This window comes from Hemitrygon akajei, unplaced genomic scaffold, assembly GCF_048418815.1.
Source record: "Hemitrygon akajei unplaced genomic scaffold, sHemAka1.3 Scf000056, whole genome shotgun sequence".
NCBI lineage: Eukaryota > Metazoa > Chordata > Chondrichthyes > Myliobatiformes > Dasyatidae > Hemitrygon > Hemitrygon akajei.
This window is the reverse complement of record NW_027331942.1, coordinates 5,753,167-5,780,316: the sequence shown is the minus strand read 5'-3', so window position 1 is coordinate 5,780,316 and position 27,150 is coordinate 5,753,167. Positions and strand designations below refer to the sequence as shown.

The window sequence follows — 27,150 nt, the reverse complement described above, 5'->3', positions numbered from 1 at the left end:
TCACATGCAGTAAGTGAGGGCAAATCAAGATTGGTTACAAATGCAGACAAAGCAAAGAATTAAATTCTACCATCGAGACAAAATTCAATGGGCGAAGAATGTAGGACTGAAGCTATCGCATGTAGATCCGCGCAGCATTCAGAATTAAGTGGACGAATTTATCGTGCAATCAGAAATTTCTCGCTATGACGTCGTGGGCATCACTGAGTCGTGTCTGAAAGAAGGTCCTTTAGAGCGCTAAACCAGTAGTTGCGATCGATCATGTCATCATTCTCCTGTATGAGACGAAGGTCGTCGATCTGTAGCTCTTGATCCTTTGTCTTCATTTGCGATGCTGGACGTCTGGCCGACTTACCACTTCACACCCGTGTACAGAACACTATTTCTGTAGCGATTCTCACCTAAACAATATGCCCTAATGAATGAAGAATGGACAACTAAGTACAGAGAGATCAACTTACAAGACTATATGCCACACCAAAGCCTGATCTCGCCTAAGCTTGACGAGCCGTACCCTCAGCCAAAACAGGTTTTCTTGGCCCCTTTGTAAAGAACTCCACTTTCTGAATGGTCGCTCCTCAATTTAGAAACAAAGAAAAAGACAAAAGAAAGCAGAAACTTTCCATCAAAATCTGGATCGCCGCCTAATGAAAAAAGAACTCTTTTACTGCACTCCGATGTGGAATGGTCAACTCAGAGATAACTCGCTGGAAACTCTGTTCACTTTTTTTTTAATCTTCTGCGCGTTCCTGACTGAAAAGTATCTCTGTTCATGTATAGTCGCTTGCTGATTGGTTACTCCATGAATTCAGAAGATCTGCCGCCAAACCATACTCTCGATCGTTCTGCTTATGGACTGGCTCTTTTCACGCACCTCTGGTGTGGATTGTCCACGTGGTACAGCAATCCGGTGATTACTGCCCTGGAGGCCCAGTTTGTCCAATTTCTATCGAGCTCGTCAAATCACTCTGCAGGCCTTCCTCACCTTAACTATCGACACCATTGGTACAAATATACTGCAAGGCATGGCTGCTTGGTGATCTCTCGGACCCGATCTGAGGCACTCCTGATCCTGGCAACAGGCAGACAACCTCCTCTGGCTATGCAGTCCCTTATCAAGACAGCGGTCATCTTTACCTCACTGCTCTTTGAGCCACAGCACCAGTCTCAGTGCAAGAGACCCGGTGTCTGTGCCTCCCCGTACTTGACCGTCCTCCACAACAGCTTCTAAATTTGTACTCATAATTGTGCGAAATTGCCACAGGTCCTTGCTGTACATTTCCTTTGCTTTACTTGACAATCACACAGCTACGGTCTACTGCAAACTAGCTCCCTATTGCTCCTATCTGTCACCTCTTCATTGTCCCGAATGCGTGGAAGATCATCAGCTGCTTTTCGATTTATTTCATACTTTCTTTCAGAAGATGCAACTCGGTGCAGTAATTGTAGATTTATCTATCGAAGATGGAGAAGTCTTTTGGATCTCCCGCATCGAAAACAGGTTACATGACATTGACCCTGGAACAGTTATCGCCAGCACATAGGGAACGGAGATATAAGAACTCAATGATAAAAAAAGCCAGACACTTTTACCTCGCCTAAGCTGGCCGATCTTAGATTGGCGCACTCTCAAGCCTGGCATACTCAAATTAATTGCCTGTACACATGCAATTGAATTTTCCGCCTTATCTAACGAATCCCTCTCTGTAGATTGGCTGCCGCACTCATCATCGTACTTGAATGTTAGCCAAATTACTGGCGTCTTCCGCAGTGATGGTCAATGTAAATACTAATGGCGCTCACCCACCATGTCCCTGAACCCCATTCAAACCCCTCCAGCATCATGCTCAATTTATAGTTATTCCTTCTAGACTCTGGAATATGGTTGTTCAATTTATAATTGTTCCTTCTAGACTATTGCATATGGTTGTTCAATTTATAGTTGTTCCTTCTAGACTATTGCATATGGTTGTTCAATTTATAATTGTTCCTTCTAGACTCTTGCATATGGTTGTTCAATTTATAGTTGTTCCTTCTAGACTCTTGCATATGGTTGTTCAATTTATAGTTGTTCCTTCTAGACTCTTGAATATGGTTGTTCAATATATATTTGTTCCTTCTAGACTCTTGCATATGGTTGTTCAATTTATAATTGTTCCTTCTAGACTATTGCATATGGTTGTTTAATTTATAATTGTTCCTTCTAGACTATTGCATATGGTTGTTCAATTTATAATTGTTCCTTCTAGACTCTTGTATATGGTTGTTCAATTTATAATTGTTCCTTCTAGACTATTGCATATGGCTGTTCAATTTATAGTTGTTCCTTCTAGACTCTTGCATATGGTTGTTCAATTTATAGTTGTTCATTCTAGACTCTTGCATATGGTGGTTCAATTTATAGTTGTTCCTTCTAGACTAATGCATATGGTTGTACAATTTATAATTGTTCCTTCTAGACTATTGCAAATGGTTGTTCAATTTATAATTGTTCCTTCTAGACTCTTGCATAAGGTTGTTCAATTTATAGTTGTTCCTTCTAGACTCTTGCATATGGTTGTTCAATTAATAGTTGTTCCTTCTAGACTCTTGCATATGGTTGTTAAATTTATAATTGTTCCTTCTAGACTCTTGCATATGGTTGTTCAATTTATAGTTGTTCCTTCTAGACTCTTGAATATGGTTGTTCAATTTATAGTTGTTCCTTCTGGAATCTTGCATATGGTTGTTCAATTTATTGTTGTTCCTTCTAGACTCTTGCATATGGTTGTTCAATTTATAATTGTTCCTTCTAGACTCTTGCATATGGTGGTTCAATTTATAATTGTTCCTTCTAGACACTTGCATGTGGTTGTTCAATTTAAAGTTGATCCTTCTAGACTCTTGCATATGGTGGTTCAATTAATAGTTGTTCCTTCTAGACTCTTGCATATGGTTGTTCAATTTATAGTTGTTCCTTCTAGACTCTTGCATATGGTTGTTCAATTTATTGTTGTTCCTTCTAGACTCTTGCATATGGTTGTTCAATTTATAATTGTTCCTTCTAGACTCTTGCATATGGTGGTTCAATGTATAATTGTTCCTTCTAGACTCTTGCATATGGTTGTTCAATTTATAGTTGTTCCTTCTAGACTCTTGCATATGGTTGTTCAATTTATAGTTGTTCCTTCTAGACTCTTGAATATGGTTGTTCAATTTATATTTGTTCCTTCTAGACTCTTGCATATGGTTGTTCAATTTATAATTGTTCCTTCTAGACTATTGCATATGGTTGTTTAATTTATAATTGTTCCTTCTAGACTATTGCATATGGTTGTTCAATTTATAATTGTTCCTTCTAGACTCTTGTATATGGTTGTTCAATTTATAATTGTTCCTTCTAGACTATTGCATATGGCTGTTCAATTTATAGTTGTTCCTTCTAGACTCTTGCATATGGTTGTTCAATTTATAGTTGTTCATTCTAGACTCTTGCATATGGTGGTTCAATTTATAGTTGTTCCTTCTAGACTAATGCATATGGTTGTACAATTTATAATTGTTCCTTCTAGACTATTGCAAATGGTTGTTCAATTTATAATTGTTCCTTCTAGACTCTTGCATAAGGTTGTTCAATTTATAGTTGTTCCTTCTAGACTCTTGCATATGGTTGTTCAATTAATAGTTGTTCCTTCTAGACTCTTGCATATGGTTGTTAAATTTATAATTGTTCCTTCTAGACTCTTGCATATGGTTGTTCAATTTATAATTGTTCCTTCTAGACTCTTGAATATGGTTGTTCAATTTATAGTTGTTCCTTCTGGAATCTTGCATATGGTTGTTCAATTTATTGTTGTTCCTTCTAGACTCTTGCATATGGTTGTTCAATTTATAATTGTTCCTTCTATACTCTTGCATATGGTGGTTCAATTTATAATTGTTCCTTCTAGACACTTGCATGTGGTTGTTCAATTTAAAGTTGATCCTTCTAGACTCTTGCATATGGTTGTTCAATTAATAGTTGTTCCTTCTAGAGTATTGCATATGGTTGTTCAATATATAGTTTTTCCTTCTAGACTTTTGCATATGGTTGTTCAATTTATAATTGTTCCTTCTAGACACTTGCATATGGTTGTTCAATTTATAATTGTTCCTTCTAGACTCTTGCATATGGTTGTTCAATTTATAATTGTTCCTTCTAGACTCTTGCATATGGTTGTTCAATTTAAAGTTGATCCTTCTAGACTATTGCTTATGGTTGTTCAATTTATAGTTGTTCCTTCAAGACTCTTGCATATGGTTGGTCAACTTACAGTTGTTCCTTCTAGACTCTTGCATATGGTGGTTCAATTAATAGTTGTTCCTTCTAGACTCTTGCATATGGTTGTTCAATTTATAGTTGTTCCTTCTAGACTCTTGCATATGGTTGTTCAATTTATTGTTGTTCCTTCTAGACTCTTGCATATGGTTGTTCAATTTATAATTGTTCCTTCTAGACTCTTGCATATGGTGGTTCAATTTATAATTGTTCCTTCTAGACTCTTGCATATGGTTGTTCAAATTATAATTGTTCCTTGTAGACTCTTGCATATGGTTGTTCAATTTATAGTTGTTCCTTCTAGACTCTTGCATATGGTTGTTCAATTTATAGTTTTTCCTTCTAGACTCTTGCATATGGATGTTCAATTTATAGTTGTTCCTTCTAGACTCTTGCATATGGTTGTTCAATTTATAATTGTTCCTTCTAGACTCTTGCATATTGTTGTTCAATTTATAGTTGTTTGTTCTAGACTCTTGCATATGGTTTTTCAGTTTATAATTGTTCGTTCTAGAGTCTTGCATATGCTTGTTCAATTTATAGTTGTTCTTTCTAGACTCTTGCACATGGTTGTTCAATTTATAGTTGTTCCTTCTAGACTCTTGCATATGGTTGTTCAATTTATAATTGTTCCTTCTAGACTATTGCATATGGTTGTTCAATTTATATTTGTTCCTTCTAGACTAATGCTTCTTGTTTCCTTATCTAAAAATCTGTTCTTCTAGGATCCCTGTGTTGTCCGTATTAATTGTACAAAGTGAGCTCATGAGGTCTCACGTCGTCACCCACGGCCAGGACTTCAGCTGATTTCACATGCTCAGCCTTTTGCCCTACTTAATAACTCACCCGAGCTTTGGCCCAGCTCTCGGCTCCCCTCGCTGCTCGCTGACCGTCACAGTTCTGCATCGCTGAGCATTCCGCTTTGCTGGCAGGTCCTCTAAACCTCTGTTAATTTCAGATTCTTCAAACAGATCCCTTTTCAAATTAACCTGCTCGAATGTTTTGACAACGAATGAGAAATGTGGTACGCTCTGACAGGACTGGGAAATGGACGAAAGGGTGGTTTAAGAAGCCGGGAGGTGATTACGTGTTACTGAGAAAGATTTTTCTATTTTCCCCCCACAGGAAACACAGATGCAGAGCATCTTCATCTCAGGGACGTTGTCAAAAGCCCTCGTAAGTAGAACTCGAAGACCAGGTCTGTGCACGGGGCGATTAAAGTTTTGCCGTATCGGGTGGCTGCTCCAACTGACGGACGGGTCGGAAACGCTTCGGTAACACTATGCGATCCTAGCTCGTTAACCAGCTTCGTGCGGCACGTTGTTGTCCTTAATAAGTTCCCTCATAAGCTGCAGCACGGTGCACCTGGTGTAGATTTGTTTATTCGAGAGGATGGACGACGTCTAGACCTCCCGCATTGCAAAAACACCGCCGCTGTAACAATTGTCGCTAACAGACGAGGAATGGAGAAATAAGATCAAGTGATAAAGTTGCCGATAACTTTCCACCGCCTACGCTTGAGGATCTTGGACTGGCGCACTCTAAAGCCTAACACGCACAAGTGCATTTCCGCGACACATGCGCTTGAATTTTCCGCTTTCCCAATGAATCCCTCTCTGCCTCTGGGTGTCCTCACAACACATTTCCCTTGAGATGTTGCTCAGATAACTGGTGTCTTCCACAGTGAAGAAAGATTCAAAGTGCCTGTTGCGCTTATCCATCATTTCCCTGAGTATCATTCAAACTTCTCCAGCGTCACGTTCAATGTGTAACTGTGCCTTAAAACCTATCGCTTATTCTTTCCATATCTTCAAATGTGTTTTTCCAGGGCCCCTTTGTTGTCCACCTTAGTTGTACAAAGTGCGCTGTTGAGATCTCACGTGATCATCTATTGCCAGCTCTTCAACCCACTTCATGTGCTCAGCCTTTAACCCTGTTTAGTACCTCAGCGGAGATGTGGTGCAGAATTGAGCTCCGTCTCTGCACTGGGGCGGTCGCGGTTCTGCGTCGCTATACATCCAACTTTGCTGACAGGCCCAGTCATTCGTTGTTTTCATCACATTCTTCAATCTCATCCCTTTTCGAAATGACCTGTTGGAACGTTCTGATTAAAGTTAAAAACAGAGCACAGTGAGAGGACCGGGAACAAGTTCAAAGGTTGGGTTAATAAGCCGCGAAGCAGGTAGGTTCCAGATTAATAGATATCATTGTTTCTATTTTGCTCACAGGAATACCTACCTCAATCCATTTGCAGGGGTCGCAGTTTTTCAACTTGAGGGGTAAGTGGAAATTGAAGACTGACAGTTTTGCTGTATAGAGTGGGTGTTCAAACTAATGGTAGGGTCGGGTGTGCTCCGTTAACACAAAATCATCTTAGCTCGTTAAGCCGCCTCATCTGTGGAACTTTGTGAAAACTTTTCAGAAAATCTAATAAAACATTAATGGATTTTTCTTTACGTCCGATTTACTAAAGCAGTTGGGCGTGGTTAAGATAAAATGGCAGAGATAAGAGATCCAGTATGATACAGTTGATGAAGGGCCAGCAAGTTTATAAGCAGATGATGTGAGTAAGATGCCTGTAGCGAAGGACAAGGGCAGACAGAGCAAAGAGATCAGTTCTACGGCAGAGGTGAATTTCAAATGGCGAGGAATGCAGGGCTGACCCTGCCGCATTTAGATGCGTGCAGCATTTAGAATGGAATGGACCGACAATTAGACACTGACGTCATGGGCATCACTGAGTACCGGCTGAAAGACGGTCTAATGTGGGAGCTTAACATCTAAGGATATCCTTTTTTGTCAACAGCACATGCAGGAGGGCATATGCGTTGGGATGGCTCTGTTGGTAACATATGATATAACATCTGTAGAAAGATGTTAGGGTCAGAGAATGTGGAATCTTTGTAGGTGGAGTTAGGAAATTCTACGAATAAATACACATGTGAATAATATATAGAAGTCAGAATAATGGAGAACATGTGTGTATTACTTTGCAAAGGGAGCTGCGAAAGCGCATGTAGGAAGGAACTCGTGAGTTAAATAGGACAGATTCAGGCAGAAAAGGGAGGCTGCCAAGCGGAGCAGTCATCCAAGGGGCGTTCATCGACCGAAGTGATCTCAGGCAGAACGGTGGGGAATTGGCTCATTCGGGATTCGTCGACAACGGGTCGAAGTGAGGTATGTAAACTCTGAGGAAGAGAAACACGATATATGTCTGTGAGGCCGGTGTTCTGTACTGGGTGTGAGATGTGGGAAATCCGGGAGACACCCAGCCTGCTGGACGACTACATGCACATCAGGTACGTCGAGCTGCTGCTCTTTAGGGACCGAATTCGGGTACTAGACAGGTAGCTCGATGACCTTCGTCCTGTCAAGTAAAGTGAGAATTTGTAGACAGGAATTATAGGCAAACCAGGATATGACTAGCTCCCTACAGCTCTTATCTGTCACCTCCTCATTCTCCCTTATGAGTTCAAGATAATCAACTGCCTCTCCAGATCGTTCAAACGTTCTCAGAGAAGCGGCAGCACGGTGCAGCAGGTGCAGATTTGATTCTCCATAAAGGTGGACGCCATGTAGACCTCCCGCATCGCAATCTCAGTAGAAAACACCGCCTCCGGAGCAATTGGCACTGCCAGATGAGAAATGGAGAAGTACGAGCACAATGATAAAGTTGTTACCTCCCTTAAGTCTGAGGAACTGAGACAGGCGCACTCAAAAACTTAGCACACTAAAAGGCACTGCCGCGAAGCTGCAACTGAACTTTCCGCCGTTCCTGTTGAATCCCTCTCCGTTGACTGGACCCTTCACGACACGCATGCCTCTGCATGTTGGTCAAATTACTGGTATTTCCACCGTGAAGACAGATGCAAACTACCTATTCCGCTCATCCATCCACCATCATTTCCCTGAATTCCATTCAAAGCTCTCCAGCACAATTTGCAATAGCCCATTGTTTTTGTCTCCGTATTTTCAATTCTGTTCTTTTGATGTCCACCTTAATCTCACAAAGTGCTCTGCTGAGATCTCACGTGACTTCCACATCCAGATCTTAAACCCAGTTCATGTGCTCAGCCTTTCGCCCCGTTTCATAACTCACCCGAGATCGACCCCCGCTCTGATCTCCCCTCCCTGCACCGAGCCCGTCCCAGTTCTGCGTCGCTCAGCATCCCGCTTTGCTGGCACGTCCGCTGATTATTTGTCTTTTTGTTCACATTGTTCAAAGTCATTCACTTTGGCACTTACGTTCTGACGTGAGAACAACGTGACGCTCTCTTATGATCGGGAAATGGTACAAATTATGGTTTAATGAGACGGGAAGCCGATGAGTTCCGGATTACGGAGATATAAGTATTTATATTTTACCCACAGGGCCGACGAAAATAACACAACTGCAGCTCCGGTGCCTACTCGCCTTGACAGGTAAATGGAAAACGAAGACAGTGATTATGCGCGGGACGAAAAATGAACCAGAAGTGCTGCTGTATCGCGCGGGTGGTGTCGGGAGCGCTCTCGTAATACCATGTAATTTAGCTCGTTAAGCAATCACATATGTGTCAACTTGTTAAAGGGTTTCCGAAAGCCGAAGAAAACAACAATTGACTTTTCTCGTTGGTCAGAATTGCTGGAGCTGTTGGGCGTGGTTAAACGAATATGGCAGTTCTCAGGGATTGAGTATGATACGATTGATGTCGAGCCCGCAGTAGAGGATGTGTGCATTATGCTTGTAAGTGAGGACAAGTCAATGATTGATTACAAATGCCGACAGAGCAAAGAGTTAAATTCTACCACAGAAACAATGTTCAAAGGGCGAAAAATTCAGGATTGAAGATTCCCCATGTAGATCCATGCAGCCTTCAGAATGAAGAAGAGGAACTCGTGGTGCAACCAGAATCTGGTCGCTATAACGTCGTGAGCGTCATTGAGTAGCGGCTGAAAGAAGGCCACAGTAGAGAGCTCAGTATCTATGGATATACTTTGTATTTAAAGGAAAGACGGGAAGGCGTATGCAGTGGCGTGGCTCTGTTGATATCAGAGGACATTAATTATTTAGAAGGATGTGAGAGAGTAAGTGGATACTTTGTAGGTGGAGTTAGGAATCTGTAAGAGTAAAAAATATATTTGTGCTCGGGCTTACTCAAGGAAAGTTATCTTGGACTGGATTTTCTGTAACAACTCAGGTTTTACTCGGAAGCGTAAGGTAAATGAACCCCAAGGACACAGTGATTGTATTATGATTGTATTATACGTCAATTTCAGAGGAAAAAATATAACTCACATGTAGCAGTATTGCAATAGAATAAAGGGATGTAGAGGGGCATGAGAGAGGTGCTTGCCCAGGTGGATTGGAGGGGAAAATCGGAGCGGTTAATGGCAGACCTGAAATGAATAAAAATTTTAGTCGTATATCAGAAGACGCAGGACACATATGAACCACAGAAGGAGAGATACACAAGTGGCCAGGATGGCAACTAATGGACGATAAGGACTGCATGAAAGCTAAGGAAAGGGCAGTTAAGGTAGCAAAAGTGAGAAGACAGTTGGAGGATTAGGATGCTTTTATATGTTTTTAAAAAATATAAAATCTATGTGAAAGGATATGTTGACATATGAGAGTAAACTAGCAAATACGATATAGCCCGGATAGTAAAAGTCGTTTGTTCAATATTTCTTTTAAGTTATATAAAAAAATGGAATTTAGAGTTGATATTGGAACACTGGAAAATGATGCGGGTGCGGAAGTAATCGGGGCAAAGAAATCGCCGGTGTCCAACAGGTATACTGCATCTTTCTTCATCGTGGAAGACACAAGCAGTGCACCAGAGATCTGTGAATAATCGGGAGCATGCGTGAGTCGAGTTGCTATCAGAAAGGAACTGGTGCCATGGAACCTGCAGGTATTTAAGTAGTGTAATTCACTTTAGCCAGATGTACTACAGACCAGAGTCATGACAGAGATTCTACACTGATTTTCCGAATGCGTTTGTTAAGGTGCCAAAATGAGGCTGCTTATCTAGATAATCTCCTATAATGTTACAGGAAAGATACAATTAAATGATAACGGAATGGCTGACAGGCTGGAAACAGAGATTATGAATAAAACAGGCCTTTCAGAGCATTGAGTACACGAGTTGGGATACAACTCCTATAAATTGTACAAGGCATTGGTAAGGACGAATCTGGAGTATTGTGTACAATTCTGGTCCCCGAATTATCGAAAAGATGTCAACAAAATAGAGAGAGTACAGAGAAGATTTACCAGAATGTTACCTGGGTTTCAGCACCTAAGTTACAGAGAAAGGTTGGACAAGTTAGGTCTTTATTATTTGGAGCGCTGAAGGTTGAGGGGGACGTGGATAGGTTTCATTTTTCCATTGAGAGTAGGGGATATTCAAAGAAAGCATTGAGTTGAGAGTAAGGGGACAAACGTTTAGGGGTAACACGAGGGGGAATTTCTTTACTCAGTGAGTGGCAGCTGTGTGGAACGACCTCCTGGTGGAAGTGGTAGAGGCAGATTCCATTTTGTCATTAAAAAATTGATTAGTATATGGACAGGAAAGGATTGGAGGGTTATGGGCTGAGTGCAGCTATGTGGGACTAGGTGACAGTAAGCGTTCGGCACGGAATAGGAAGGCCGAGATGGCCTGTTTCCGTGCTGTAATTGTTATATGGTTATATGATTATATGGTGGGCTTCCGGATGGGGTAGATTCGGAGCGAGGGTCCAAAGGATAGCGACGATTGGTGGAGGCCGATTTTGAACGGTTGTCCTATGAGGGAGCTGTAACTTGACGCACATATATATATATATATATATATATTTTTAAATTTCGTTTCTCTACTAACCAGATACTCAAAGGAAGAGTTATCAGGCTTAATTGTTTAGACGCATATTGTGTATTGTTTGTTATTTCGGGGTACTGATTGGTAACAGGGGACAGATCCTGCAGCATCCACCCAAAGGAGAGTTCTTAAGTTTGGCCAGGCCGGGCGGTATCAGCCCCTCTTTTAAGCCGCTAGGCGAAGCGAGATTTACAAGTGTGGGGGCTCGTCTTGGATTGACTCCATTGAATGCGTTGATTACCTTGAGCAATGAACGAGTGGCGCAGGTATTTGTACTCCGGATGAATTGTTAATTCCGCTGTTATTACCCTTAAGGTTGCGATTCTCAGTGGAGGTTTGATGAAAAAGCGGGCGCAGGTGTCGTTGTAATGCAGACCAACGCTGAGTTAGCTGGGGGCGGGTTCTGTCATTTCTGAGGAGTGCGGGGAAAGAGTGTTCGGATTTGGAATGTTGAAATAGACCACGTCCCACGTGAAGTATAAGAATATCCGCCCTTAAGTCTCTGAAGAATAATTGGAGAAAGCAAATTTAAAGACCCAGCTGTGGCAGGTTCCGCCTATGCACTGGATTAACGCCCACTCCTGAGATGAGGGCGGAAGGGACTCTCAGTTATTAGATGAGTGGCAGTGCAGGATGATGAATGGTTGAATGATTGAATGGGCGGGCCGCTGACGCTGTGAGAGCCGTCAGGTTAAATTCACTTCCCCTTGACACCATTGGACGCACTGGAGATTTGAGGACACAGTGCTGTTGATCATCCATACGACGGTTATTTGTCAGTGAAACTGGAGGCTGATGTGGTAGTGTCTGGGGTTCTTGATATAGTGGTCCTGTTTTGTCCGGAACCTGTTGAGAAGGGCGGCGTTTCAATACTGGTACGGACCAACACACCTCTAGTAGACCCGGTATTTCGAGCTGCTTTTGAGGAAGATTGTGGCAGCATTGGTCTGGATACCTAATTTAAGCAAGGGACTGTGTGGTTCAGCCAGTGGAAGCTAATAGTGGTACCGCCTGGGGAAGAACAGAGAGTGATGGGGACCCCCACATTTCCCGGAGTGATTGAGGGCGAAACCCTCTTTGTGGATGTTCCGGAAGATCACGAGGGGAAGTCCGGATTTCCTGCTTGGGTATTGGTGAGGTCCGAACTTCTGAAGCCCTCGATTGTACAGGCAAGCAGGATGGCAGTGATTTTCAGGAACACTACGAATAGGGAGGTCAGCTTGCAGCTGGTGATGTCCCTGGCGCATTTTATTCCCGGTGACGGTAATGTCTAGTGTCACTGTCAGGCACGCCGGGGAGGGACTATTGGAAAAGGGGTGGGGGGAGTTGATCGCTGAGTCAATCAACTCGGGGGAATGCCCGGTACCGCCGGGTTAAGGAAAGGTGTCTGGTAGAGAAGATGTTGAAGATGAAAGGTGTCTTTTCCATTGGCCAGTGTGATGTGGGTCGTTCCAAGAGCACTGCACACACTCTGCGGGTGACCGAGGACACGCCTTTTAGAGAGAGGTCGCGGCGACTGGACCCTGCAGACGTGGAAGACGTGCGGCAGCATTTGTGTAAACTGAAGGAAGCTGGGATCATCACTGATTCCCGAAGCCCCAAGGCGCTCCAGTAGCAGTGGCCCAGAAGAAGAACGGGAAGGTACGCATGTGTGTGAACTATAGGACTCCGAACACTGCACCGTCCGTGACCAGTATACAGTCCCGAGTGTCGAAGAGGTGCGAGGTGGTTTAGTGTGCTCGATTTGAGTAGTGGATATTACCAGATCCCGATGGTTGATGACGTCATTTATATGTCCCCTGGGATTCTTCCAGTTCGAAAGGATGCCCCACGGCATATTGGGAGCCCTTGTAAACTTCCAGCGGTTCATGGAGAAGACTGAGGGGATATGAACTGGTTTGAGGTTTTGGTGTATTTGGATGACCTCATAGTATTTGGATTCAGCTTGGAAGAACATGAAGCGAGGCTGCTGAAGGTTCTTGGCCGCCTGAAAGCTGAAGGGTTAAAACTTTACCTGGACAAGTGCCGGTTCTGCTAAACGTCTGGTAACTATGTCTGAAACAACCTCACGGAATGGAGCAGCGACAGACCCGGCAAAGATAGAAGCGGTGACCATTTGGGCAAGGGCTCAGGCTCTGAACGCTCTGCGCTCGTTCTTCGGGTTCTGTGGAAAAATATCGGAGATTCGTGAAGGGAGACGCCAAAGTGAGTCACACATTGACTCAGCTTCTGTGTGGTTACCCTCCCGTGGGGAGAGCGAAAAATTGAAAGCAGCCCTTTGCACAGAGGTGGGATGTAAACTGTGAGGAGCCCTTTCTGTCGCTGAAGGAGCTGCTGACACAGGCGCCGGTGCTGGCTTTTGCGGAACCCCGATTGCCGTATGTACTGCACACATATGATGGTCAAGAGGTTTTTTTAGGGTGCATGAATGAGTGGACAGTGACGGAGTGTGGGAGAGCATTCCTGACCCTGGGGTGAAGGCCGCGTGTCAGTTTGCAATCACCATGAAGGCAGAGGGAACAGAAAGACAGGATCGTGCGGTGAATCATCTGGCAGCTTCTGATAACGCCATTCCCCAGGTTTACTGTAATCTGACTGCTCTGAAGACAAATCAGCTGCCGGAATTGAGTTCTGCTGAGCGAAATGTACCGGGCATTTGAACTATTTGGTCAGTGGTCGAAAAGAGAGACATGGCTCAGTCTGTGAAGACGAAACACGCTTCGGTGCCTCCATGACTGAAAGAACGCCCTCATTTGTAGTTGAAGAAAACATACCAGTTCAGGTCATCCCCGGGCCGACTGAATGAAATCAAGCCGTGCATTCGCAGCAGACGAATTTTTCTTTACGTCCGATTTACTAAAGCAGTCGGGCGTGGTTAAGATAAAATGGCAGAGATAAGAGATCCAGTATGATACAGTTGATGAAGGGCCAGCAAGTTTAGAAGCAGATGATGTGGGTAAGATGCCTGTAGCGAAGGACAAGGGCAGACAGAGCAAAGAGATCAGTTCTACCGCAGAGGTGAATTTCAAATGGCGAGGAATGCTGGACTGACCCTGCCGCATTTAGATGCGTGCAGCATTTAGAATGGAATGGACCGACAATTAGACACTGACGTCATGGGCGTCACTGAGTACCGGCTGAAAGACGGCCGAATGTGGGAGCTTAACATCTAAGGATATCCTTTTTTGTCAACAGCACATGCAGGAAGGCACATGCGTTGGGATGGCTCTGCTGGTAACAGATGATATAACATTTGTAGAAAGATGTTAGGGTCAGAGAATGTGGAATCTTTGTAGGTGGAGTGGGAAATTCTACGAATAAATACACATGTGAATAATATATAGAAGTCAGAATAATAGAGAACATGTGTATATTACTTTGCAAAGGGAGCTCAGAAAGCGCATGTAGGAAGGAAATCGTGAGTTAAATAGGAGGGCAGATTCAGGCAGATAAGGGAGACTGCCAAGCGGAACAGTCATCAATGGAGAGTTCATCGGTCGAAGTGATCTCAGGCAGAACGGTAGGGCATTGGTTCATTCGGGATTCGTCGACAACGGGTCGAAGTGAGGTATGTAAGCTCTGAGGAAGAGAAACAGGATATATGTCTGGGAGGCCAGTGTTCTGTACTGGGTGTGAGATGTGGGAAATCCGGGAGACACCCAGCCTGCTGGACGACTACATGCACATCAGGTGAGTCGAGCTGCTGCTCTTTAGGGACGAATTAGGGTACTAGACAGGTAGCTCGATGACCTTCGTCCTGTCAAGTAAAGTGATGAGGTGCAGACAGGTGTTATAGGCAAACCAGGATATGACGAGCTCCCTACAGCTCTTATCTGTCACCTCCTCATTCTCCCTTATGAGTTGAAGATAATCAACTGCTTCTCCAGATCGTTCAAACGTTCTCACAGAAGCGGCAGCACGGTGCAGCAGGTGCAGATCTGATTATCCGTAAAGATGGACGCCATGTAGACCTCTCGCATCGCAAACTCAGTAGCAAACACCGCCTCCGGAGCAATTGGCACTGTAAGATGAGAAATGGAGAAGTACGAGCACAATGATAAATTTGTTACCTCCCTTAAGTCTGAGGAACTGAGACAGGCGCACTCAAAAACTTAGCACACTAAAAGGCACTGCCGCGAAGCTGCAACTGAACTTTCCGCCATTTCTGTTGAATCCCTCTCCGTTGACTGGACCCGTCACGACACGCATGCCTCTGCATGTTGGTCAAATTACTGGTATCTTCCACCGTGAAGACAGATGCAAACTACCTATTCCGCTCATCCATCCACCATCATTTCCCTGAATTCCATTCAAAGCTCTCCAGCACAATTTGCAATAGCCCATGGTTTTTGTCTCCGTATTTTCAATTCTGTTCTTTTGATGTCCACCTTAATCTCACAAAGTGCTCTGCTGAGATCTCACGTGACTTCCACATCCAGATCTTCAACCCAGTTCATGTGCTCAGCCTTTCGCCCCGTTTCATAACTCACCCGAGATCGGCCCCCGCTCTGATCTCCCCTCCCTGCACCGAGCCCGTCCCAGTTCTGCGTCGCTCAGCATCCCGCTTTGCTGGCACGTCCGCTGATTCTTTGTCTTTTTGTTCACATTGTTCAAAGTCATTCACTTTGGCACTAACGTTCTGACGTGAGAACAAAGTGACGCTCTCTTATGATCGGGAAATGGTTCAAATTATGGTTTAATGAGACGGGAAGCAGATGAGTTCCGGATTACGGAGATATAAGTATTTCTATTTTGTCCACAGGGCCGACGAACATACCACAACTGCACCTCCGGTGCCTACTCGCCTTGACAGGTAAATGGAAATCGAAGACAGTGATTATGCGCGGGACGAAAAATGAACCAGAAGTGCTGCTGTATCGCGCGGGTGGTGTCGGGAGTGCTCTCGTAATACCATGTAATTTAGCTCGTTAAGCAATCACATATGTGTCAACTTGTTAAAGGGTTTCCGAAAGCCGAAGAAAACAACAATTGACTTTTCTCGTTGGTCAGAATTACTGGAGCTGTTGGGCGTGGTTAAACGAATATGGCAGTTCTCATGGATTGAGTATGATACGATTGATGTCGAGCCCGCAGTAGAGGATGTGTGCATTATGCTTGTAAGGGAGGACAAGTCAATGATTGATTACAAATGCCGACAGAGCAAAGAGTTAAATTCTACCACAGAAACAATGTTCAAAGGACGAAGAATTCAGGATTGAAGATTCCCCATGTAGATCCAGGCAGCCTTCAGAATGAAGAAGAGGAACTCGTGGTGCAACCAGAATCTGGTCGCTATAACGTCGTGGGCGTCATTGAGTAGCGGCTGAAAGAAGGCCACAGTAGAGAGCTCAGTATCTATGGATATACTTTGTATTTAAAGGAAAGACGGGAAGGCGTATGCGGTGGCGTGGCTCTGTTGATATCAGAGGACATTAATTATTTAGAAGGATGTGAGAGAGTAAGTGGATACTTTGTAGGTGGAGTTAGGAATCTGTAAGATTAAAAAATATATTTGTGCTCGGGCTTACTCAAGGAAAGTTATCTTGGACTGGATTTTCTGTAACAACTCAGGTTTTACTCGGAAGCGTAAGGTAAATGAACCCCAAGGACACAGTGATTGTATTATGATTGTATTATACGTCAATTTCAGAGGAAAAAATATAACTCACATGTAGCAGTATTGCAATAGAATAAAGGGATGTAGAGGGGCATGAGAGAGGTGCTTGCCCAGGTGGATTGGAGGGGAATATCGGAGCGGTTAATGGCAGACCTGAAATGAATAAAAATTATAGTCGTATCTCAGAAGACGCAGGACACATATGAACCACAGAAGGAGAGATTCACAAGTGGCCATGATGGCAACTAATGGACGATAAGGACTGCATGAAAGCTAAAGAAAGGGCAGTTAAGGTAGCAAAAGTGAGAAGACAGTTGGAGGATTAGAATGCTTTTATATGTTTTTAAAAAATATAAAATCTATGTGAAAGGATATGTTGACATATGAGAGTAAACTAGCAAATACGATATAGCCCGGATAGTAAAAGTCGTTTGTTTAATATTTTTTTAAGTTATATAAATAAATGGATTTTAGAGTTTATATTGGAACACTGGAAAATGATGCGGGTGCGGAAGTAATCGGGGCAAAGAAATCGCCGGTGTCCAACAGGTATACTGCATCTTTCTTCATCGTGGAAGACACAAGCGCTGCACCAGAGATCTGTGAATAATCGGGAGCATGCGTGAGTCGAGTTGCTATCAGAAAGGAACTGGTGCCATGGAAACTGCAGGTATTTAAGCAGTGTAATTCACTTTAGCCAGATGTACTACAGACCAGAGTCATGACAGAGATTCTACACTGATTTTCCGAATGCGTTTGTTAAGGTGCCAAAATGAGGCTGCTTAACTAGATAATCTCCTATAATGTTACAGGAAAGATACAATTAAATGATAACGGAATGGCTGACAGGCTGGAGCCAGAGATTATGAATAAAACAGGCCTTTCAGAGCATTGAGTACACGAGTTGGGATGTACAACTCCTATACATTGTACAAGGCATTAGTAAGGACGAATCTGGAGTATTGTGTACAATTCTGGTCCCCGAATTATCGAAAAGATGTCAACAAAATAGAGAGAGTACAGAGAAGATTTACCAGAATGTTACCTGGGTTTCAGCACCTAAGTTACAGAGAAAGGTTGGACAAGTTAGGTCTTTATTATTTGGAGCGCTGAAGGTTGAGGGGGCCGTGGATAGGTTTCATTTTTCCATTGAGAGTAGGGGATATTCAAAGAAAGCATTGAGTTGAGAGTAAGGGGACAAACGTTTAGGGGTAACACGAGGGGGAATTTCTTTACTCAGTGAGTGGCAGCTGTGCGGAACGACCTCCTGGTGGAAGTGGTAGAGGCAGAATCCATTTTGTCATTAGAAAATTGATTAGTATATGGACAGGAAAGGATTGGAGGGTTATGGGCTGAGTGCAGGTAAATGGGACTAGGTGACAGTAAGCGTTCGGCACGGAATAGGAAGGCCGAGATGGCCTTTTTCCGTGCTGTAAATGTTATATGGTTATATGATTATATAGTGGGCTTCCGGATGGGGTAGATTCGGAGCGAGGGTCCAAAGGATAGCGACGATTGGTGGAGGCCGATTTTGAACGGTTGTCATATGAGTGAGCTGTAACTTGACGCACAGACTGTTTAATACGATATATATATATTTATTTATTTTTAAAATTTCGTTTCTCTACTAACCAGATACTCAAAGGAAGAGTTATCAGGCTTAATTGTTTAGACGCATATTGTGTATTGTTTGTTATTTCGGGGTACTGATTGGTAACAGGGGACAGATCCTGCAGCATCCACCCAAAGGAGAGTTCTTAAGTTTGGCCAGGCCGGGCGGTATCAGCCCCTCTATTAAGCCGCTAGGCGAAGCGAGTTTTACAAGTGTGGGGGCTCGTCTTGGATTGACTCCATTGAATGCGTTGATTACCTTGAGCAATGAACGAGTGGCGCAGGTATTTGTACTCCGGATGAATTGTTAATTCCGCTGTTATTACCCTTAAGGTTGCGATTCTCAGTGGAGGTTTGATGAAAAAGCGGGCGCAGGTGTCGTTGTAATGCACACCAACGCTGAGTTAGCTGGGGGCGGGTTCTGTCATTTCTGAGGAGTGCGGGGAAAGAGTGTTCGGATTTGGAATGTTGAAATAGACCACGTCCCACGTGAAGTATAAGAATATCCGCCCTTAATTCACTGAAGAATAAATGGAGAAAGCAAATTTAAAGACCCAGCTGTGGCAGGTTCCGCCTATGCACTGGATTAACGCCCACTCCTGAGATGAGGGCGGAAGGGACTCTCAGTTATTAGATGAGTGGCAGTGCAGAATGATGAATGGTTGAATGATTGAATGGGCGGGCCGCTGACGCTGTGAGAGCCGTCAGGTTAAATTATGCCGTAATGACAGCTGTCAATTGTCTGCAAGCACTGGACCATGCTTTTGGTCCGACTGGAGGCCCACTGCAGCTCATGGTGTGGTTTCAAAACATGCGTCAGGAGAAGGGAGAGAAGCGTTCTGATTTTATTTTTCTTCTAGAGAGGCAGCTAAATTGCTTGCGGCGCAGAGGGGTCATTCGGGAGGCTGAGTTGGATGAGTTAAGAATGGACCAGATAGTCAGGGGCACCCAGTCCTATGGCCTGATTTACTGGCGTCTCCTGCATCTTTTGTTGAACTGATCAGAGAGGTACAGAAAGAGGAGAACGCGGCGGAGGCGCGGGAGGACTCAGTCAGCAGTGTACACTCCTCGTTAGTAGTCCCCTGCGGTGAAGTGACCAAAGATACCCTACCCCGGGGAGCCGTTGAGGAGATTGTGGGAGAGTTGAGAACGGAGATACGTCGCCTGTAATCAGCGGGTGTGACCCCGCCCCCATTAGTTGCAGCTGACGAGGGTGGATTCCCCAAGGGGTCGAACAATGCAGGTGTCACGCCAGAAGGAGAGTGAGCCCCCAGGTACCTCAGCAGGGACAGCCGTACGGAAAACTTAGAGGAGACACTGAGAGGGAGCGGCCTAGTGTCTCTAGGGAACACCTATCCGGCAATGTAACAAGAATCCCCAAAGCAACAGATCCTATTCCTGAAGGCTTAGTGGTTCCACGCTCCAGTGTGTCACTGTGGATAGAGAGTAATTACGATAAAGCCATACTCGAAACCAGGTCGCAGGTCACGTTTCTGTACCGTTCGTTTTACAACCGGTATCTGACGCACATACCCTTGACACCATTGGACGCACTGGAGATTTGAGGACACAGTGCTGTTGATCATCCATACGACGGTTATTTGTCAGTGAAACTGGAGGCTGATGTGGTAGTGTCTGGGGTTCTTATATAGTGGTCCTGTTTTGTCCGGAACCTGTTAAGAAGGGCGGCGTTTCAATACTGGTACGGACCAACACACCTCTAGTAGACCCGGTATTTCGAGCTGCTTTTGAGGAAGTGTGTGGCAGCATTGGTCTGGATACCTAATTTAAGCAAGGGACTGTGTGGTTCAGCCAGTCGAAGCTAATAGTGGTACCGCCTGGGGAAGAACAGAGAGTGATGGGGACCACCACATTTCCCGGAGTGATTGAGGGCGAAACCCTCTTTGTGGATATTCCGGAAGATCACGAGGGGAAGTCCGAATTTCCTGCTTGGGTATTGGTGAGGTCCGAACTTCTGAAGCCCTCGATTGTACAGGCAAGCAGGATGGCAGTGATTTTCAGGAACACTACGAATAGGGAGGTCAGCTTGCAGCTGGTGATGTCCCTGGCGCATTTTATTCCCGGTGACGGTAATGTCTAGTGTCACTGTCAGGCACGCCGGGGAGGGACTATTGGAAAAGGGGTGGGTGGAGTTGATCGCTGAGTCAATCAACTCGGGGGAATGCCCGGTACCGCCGGGTTAAGGAAAGGTGTCTGGTAGAGAAGATGTTGAAGATGAAAGGTGTCTTTTCCATTGGCCAGTGTGATGTGGGTCGTTCCAAGAGCACTGCACACACTCTGCGGGTGACCGAGGACACGCCTTTTAGAGAGAGGTCGCGGCGACTGGACCCTGCAGACTTGGAAGACGTGCGGCAGCATTTGTGTAAACTGAAGGAAGCTGGGATCATCACTGATTCCCGAAGCCCCAAGGCGCTCCAGTAGCAGTGGCCCAGAAGAAGAACGGAAAGGTACGCATGTGTGTGAACTATACAACTCCGAACACTGCACCGTCCGTGACCAGTATACAGTCCCGAGTGTCGAAGAGGTGCGAAGTGGTTTAGTGTGCTCGATTTGAGTAGTGGATATTACCAGATCCCGATGGCTGATGACGTCATTTATATGTCCCCTGGGATTCTTCCAGTTCGAAAGGATGCCCCACGGCATATTGGGAGCCCTTGTAAACTTCCAGCGGTTCATGGAGAAGACTGAGGGGATATGAACTGGTTTGAGGTGTTGGTGTATTTGGATGACCTCATAGTATTTGGATTCAGCTTGGAAGAACATGAAGCGAGGCTGCTGAAGGTTCTTGGCCGCCTGAAAGCTGAAGGGTTAAAACTTTACCTGGACAAGTGCCGGTTCTGCTAAACGTCTGGTAACTATGTCTGAAACAACCTCACGGAATGGAGCAGCGACAGACCCGGCAAAGATAGAAGCGGTGACCATTTGGGCAAGGGCTCAGGCTGTGAACGCTCTGCGCTCGTTCTTCGGGTTCTGTGGAAAAATATCGGAGATTCGTGAAGGGAGACGCCAAAGTGAGTCACACATTGACTCAGCTTCTGTGTGGTTACCCTCCCGTGGGGAGAGCGAAAAATTGAAAGCAGCCCTTTGCACAGAGGTGGGATGTAAACTGTGAGGAGCCCTTTCTGTCGCTGAAGGAGCTGCTGACACAGGCGCCGGTGCTGGCTTTTGCGGAACCCCGATTGCCGTATGTACTGCACACATATGATGGTCAAGAGGTTTTTTTAGGGTGCATGAGGGAGTGGACAGTGACGGAGAGTGGGAGAGCATTCATGACCCTGGGGTGAAGGCCGCGTGTCAGTTTGCAATCACCATGAAGGCAGAGGGAACAGAAAGTCAGGATCGTGCGGTGAATCATCTGGCAGCTTCTGATAACGCCATTCCCCAGGTTTACTGTAATCTGACTGCTCTGAAGACAAATCAGCTGCCGGAATTGAGTTCTGCTGAGCGAAATGTACCGGGCATTTGCACTATTTGGTCAGTGGTCGAAAAGAGAGACATGGCTCAGGCTGTGAAGACGAAACACGCTTCGGTGCCTCCATGACTGAAAGTACGCCCTCATTTGGAGTTGAAGAAAACATACCAGTTCAGGTCACCCCGGGCCGACTGAATGAAATCAAGCCGTGAATTCGCAGCAGACGAATATTTCCTTACGTCCGATTTACTAAAGCAGTCGGGCGTGGTTAAGATAAAATGGCAGAGATAAGAGATCCAGTATGATACAGTTGATGAAGGGCCAGCAAGTTTAGAAGCAGATGATGTGGGTAAGATGCCTGTAGCGAAGGACAAGGGCAGACAGAGCAAAGAGATCAGTTCTACCGCAGAGGTGAATTTCAAATGGCGAGGATTGCAGGACTGACCCTGCCGCATTTAGATGCGTGCAGCATTTAGAATGGAATGGACCGACAATTAGACACTGACGTCATGGGCGTCACTGAGTACCGGCTGAAAGACGGCCGAATGTGGGAGCTTAACATCTAAGGATATCCTTTTTTGTCAACAGCACATGCAGGAAGGCACATGCGTTGGGATGGCTCTGCTGGTAACAGATGATATAACATTTGTAGAAAGATGTTAGGGTCAGAGAATGTGGAATCTTTGTAGGTGGAGTGGGAAATTCTACGAATAAATACACATGTGAATAATATATAGAAGTCAGAATAATAGAGAACATGTGTATATTACTTTGCAAAGGGAGCTCAGAAAGCGCATGTAGGAAGGAAATCGTGAGTTAAATAGGAGGGCAGATTCAGGCAGATAAGGGAGACTGCCAAGCGGAACAGTCATCAATGGAGAGTTCATCGGTCGAAGTGATATCAGGCAGAACGGTAGGGCATTGGTTCATCCGGGATTCGTGGATAACGGGTCGAAGTGAGGTATGTAAACTCTGAGGAAGAGAAACAGGATATATGTCTGTGAGGCCGGTGTTCTGTACTGGGTGTGAGATGTGAGAAATCCGGGAGACACCCAGCCTGCTGGACGACTACATGCACATCAGGTGCGTCGAGCTGCTGCTCTTTAGGGACGAATTAGGGTACTAGACAGGTAGCTCGATGACCTTCGTCCTGTCAAGTAAAGTGATGAGGTGCAGACAGGTGTTATAGGCAAACCAGGATATGACGAGCTCCCTACAGCTCTTATCTGTCACCTCCTCATTCTCCCTTATGAGTTCAAGATAATCAACTGCTTCTCCAGATCGTTCAAACGTTCTCACAGAAGCGGCAGCACGGTGCAGCAGGTGCAGATCTGATTATCCGTAAAGATGGACGCCATGTAGACCTCTCGCATCGCAAACTCAGTAGCAAACACCGCCTCCGGAGCAATTGGCAATGTAAGATGAGAAATGGAGAAGTACGAACACAATGATAAAGTTGTTACCTCCCTTAAGTCTGAGGAACTGAGACAGGCGCACTCTAAAACTTAGCACACTAAAAGGCACTGCCGCGAAGCTGCAACTGAACTTTCCGCCGTTCCTGTTGAATCCCTCTCCGTTGACTGGACCCGTCACGACACGCATGCCTCTGCATGCTGGTCAAATTACTGGTATTTCCACCGTGAAGACAGATGCAAACTACCTATTCCGCTCATCCATCCACCATCATTTCCCTGAACTCCATTCAAAGCTCTCCAGCACAATTTGCAAAAGCCCATTGTTTTTGTCTCCGTATTTTCAATTCTGTTCTTTTGATGTCCACCTTAATCTCACAAAGTGCTCTGCTGAGATCTCACGTGACTTCCACATCCAGATCTTCAACCCAGTTCATGTGCTCAGCCTTTCGCCCCGTTTCATAACTCACCCGAGATCGGCCCCCGCTCTGATCTCCCCTCCCTGCACCGAGCCCGTCCCAGTTCTGCGTCGCTCAGCATCCCGCTTTGCTGGCACGTCCGCTGATTCTTTGTCTTTTTGTTCACATTGTTCAAAGTCATTCACTTTGGCACTAACGTTCTGACGTGAGAACAAAGTGACGCTCTCTTATGATCGGGAAATGGTTCAAATTATGGTTTAATGAGACGGGAAGCAGATGAGTTCCGGATTACGGAGATATAAGTATTTCTATTTTGTCCACAGGGCCGACGAACATACCACAACTGCACCTCCGATGCCTACTCGCCTTGACAGGTAAATGGAAATCGAAGACAGTGATTATGCGCGGGACGAAAAATGAACCAGAAGTGCTGCTGTATCGCGCGGGTGGTGTCGGGAGCGCTCTCGTAATACCATGTAATTTAGCTCGTTAAGCAATCACATATATGTCAACTTGTTAAAGGGTTTCCAAAAGCCGAAGAAAACAACAATTGACTTTTCTCGTTGGTCAGAATTACTGGAGCTGTTGGGCGTGGTTAAACGAATATGGCAGTTCTCAGGGATTGAGTATGATACGATTGATCTCGAGCCCGCAGTAGAGGATGTGTGCATTATGCTTGTAAGGGAGGACAAGTCAATGATTGATTACAAATGCCGACAGAGCAAAGAGTTAAATTCTACCACAGAAACAATGTTCAAAGGGCGAAGAATTCAGGATTGAAGATTCCCCATGTAGATCCATGCAGCCTTCAGAATGAAGAAGAGGAACTCGTGGTGCAACCAGAATCTGGTCGCTATAACATCGTGGGCGTCTTTGAGTAGCGGCTGAAAGAAGGCCACAGTAGAGAGCTCAGCATCTGTGGATATACTTTGTATTTAAAGGACAGACGGGAAGGCGTATGCGGTGGCGTGGCCCTGTTGATATCAGAAGACATTAATTCTTTAGAAAGAGGTGAGAGAGAAAGTGGATACGTTGTAGGTGGAGTTAGGAATCTGTAAGACAAAAAAATATATATTTGTGCTCGGGTTTACTTAGGGAAAGTTATCTTGGACTGGCTTTTCTGTAACAACTCAGGTTTTACTCGGAAGCGTAAGGAAAATGAACCCCGAGGAGACAGTAATTGTATTATGATTGTATTATACTTAAATTTCAGATGAAAATGTATAACTCACATGTAGCAGTATTGCAATGGAATTAAGGGATGTCGAGGGGCATGAGAGAGGTGCTTGCCCAGGTGGATTGGAGGGGACGATCGGAGCTGTTATTGGCACACCTGAAATTAATAAAAATTATAGTAGTATCTCAGAAGACGCAGGACACATATGAACCACAGAAGGTGAGATTCACAAGTGGCCAGGATGGCAGCTAATGGACGATAAGGACTGCATGAAAGCTAAAGAAAGGGCAGTTAAGGTAGCAAAAGTGAGAAGACAGTTGGAGGATTAGGATGCTTTTAAAATATATATATATTTTTAAAACACCCAATAAGCTATGTGAGGGATATATTGACATATAAGAGTAAACTAGCAAATACGATATGGTCAGGATAGTAAAAGTCGTTTTAAATTTTTTTAAAAGTTATATAAAGGAAAAATGGAATTTAGAGTTGATATTGGAACACTGGAAAATGATGCGGGTGCGGAAGTAATAGTGGCAAAGAAATCGCCGATGTCCAACTGGTATACTGCATCTTTCTTCATCGTGGACAACTCCTATACATTGTACAAGGCATTGGTAAGGACGAATTTGGAGTACTGTGTACAGTTCTGGTCACCGAATTATCGGAAAGATGTCAACAAAATAGAGAGAGTACAGGGAAGATTTACCAGAATGTTACCTGGGTTTCAGCACCTAAGTTACAGAGAAAGGTTGGACAAGTTAGGTCTTTATTATTTGGAGCGCTGAAGGTTGAGGGGGCCGTGGATAGGTTTCATTTTTCCATTGAGAGTAGGGGATATTCAAAGAAAGCATTGAGTTGAGAGTAAGGGGACAAAAGTTTAGGGGTAACACGAGGGGGAATTTCTTTACTCAGTGAGTGGCAGCTGTGTGGAACGACCTCCTGGTGGAAGTGGTAGAGGCAGGTTCCATTTTGTCATTAAAGAATTGATTAGTATATGGACAGGAAAGGATTGGAGGGTTATGGGCTGAGTGCAGGTAAGTGGGACTAGGTGACAGTAATCGTTCGGCACGGAATAGGCGATGTTTACGTGCTGTAAATGTTATATGGTTATATGATTATATGGTGGGCTTCCGGATGGGGTAGACTTGGAGTGAGGGTCCGAAGGATAGCGACGATTGGAGGTGGTCGATTTTGAACGGTTGTCCAATGAGCGAGCTGTAACTTGACTCACAGATTGTTTAATAAGATTGGGCTTTTTTCCCTTTTATTTCGTTTCTCTACTAACCAGATAATCAAAGGAAGATTTATAAAACTTAATTGTTTAGACGCATATTGTGTATTGTTTGTTATTTCGGGGTACTGATTGGTAACAGGGGACAGATCCCACAGCATCCACCCAAAGGAGAGCTCTTAAGTTTGGGAAGGCCGGGGGTTTTCAGCCCCTCTATTAAGCCGCTAGGCGAAGCGAGATTTACAAGTGTGGGGGCTCGTCTTGGATTGAATCCGTTGGATGCGTGTGATTACCCTGAGCAATAAACGAGTGGAGAAAATATTCGTACTCCGGATGAATTGTTAATTCCACTGTTAATACCCTTAAGGTTGCGATTCTGAGTGGAGGTTTGATGAAAAGGCGGGCGCAGGTCTTGTTTTAATGAAGACCAGCGCTGAGGCAGCTGGGGGCGGGTTCCATCATTTCTGAGGAGTGCGGGGAAAGAGTGGTCGGATTTGAAATGATCTAAATAGACCACGTCCCACGTGAAGAGTAAGAATTACTGGTAATATCCGCTCTTAATTCTCTGAAGAATAACTGGAGAAATCAGATTCAAAGTCCCAGCAATGGCAGGCTCTGCCTCTGCACTGGAATAACGCCCACTCCTAAAGGGGCGGAGGAGTATGAGATGAGGGCGGAAGGGACTCTCATTTGTTAGATGAGTGGTAGTGCAGAATGATGAATGGTTGAATGATTGAATGGGAGGGACGCTGACGTTGTGAGAGCCGTCAGGTTAAATTATGCCGTAGCGACAGCTGTCAATCATCTGCAAGCACTGGACAATGATTTTAGTCCGACTGGAGCCCCAGTGGAGCTCATGGTGTGGTTTCAAAACGTGTCTGGAGAAGGGAGAGAAGCTAAATTTTATGTTTTTAGATTTTATTTTTCGTCTAGAGAGGCGGATAAATTGCTTGCAGCGCAGAGGGGACATTCGGGAGGCTGAGTGCGAAGAGTTAAGGGTGGACCAGATAACCAGGGCACCCAGCCCCATGACCTGATTTTCTGGGGTCTCCGAAAGTCTCAAAAGTCGCGCCCCCTCCATCTTTTGTTGAGCTGATCAGAGAGGTAC

General features: G+C 44.7%; 1 protein-coding gene across 4 annotated transcripts in view; it reads left to right on the top strand.

Moving 5' to 3' along the window:
• LOC140721466 (uncharacterized) overlaps positions 1-27,150 on the top strand; it is a 65,030-nt gene that overhangs the window by 7,378 nt on the left and 30,502 nt on the right. For 2 of the 4 annotated variants that reach the window (XM_073036291.1, XM_073036288.1), the window contains exons 3-6: positions 5,423-5,473; positions 6,526-6,576; positions 15,902-15,952; positions 23,955-24,005. In XM_073036291.1, the coding sequence (XP_072892392.1) occupies positions 5,423-5,473; positions 6,526-6,576; positions 15,902-15,952; positions 23,955-24,005 (204 nt within the window). The remainder of the gene's footprint in view (positions 1-5,422; positions 5,474-6,525; positions 6,577-15,901; positions 15,953-23,954; positions 24,006-27,150) is intronic. The other 2 variants (XM_073036290.1, XM_073036289.1) reach the window with 2 other exon arrangements.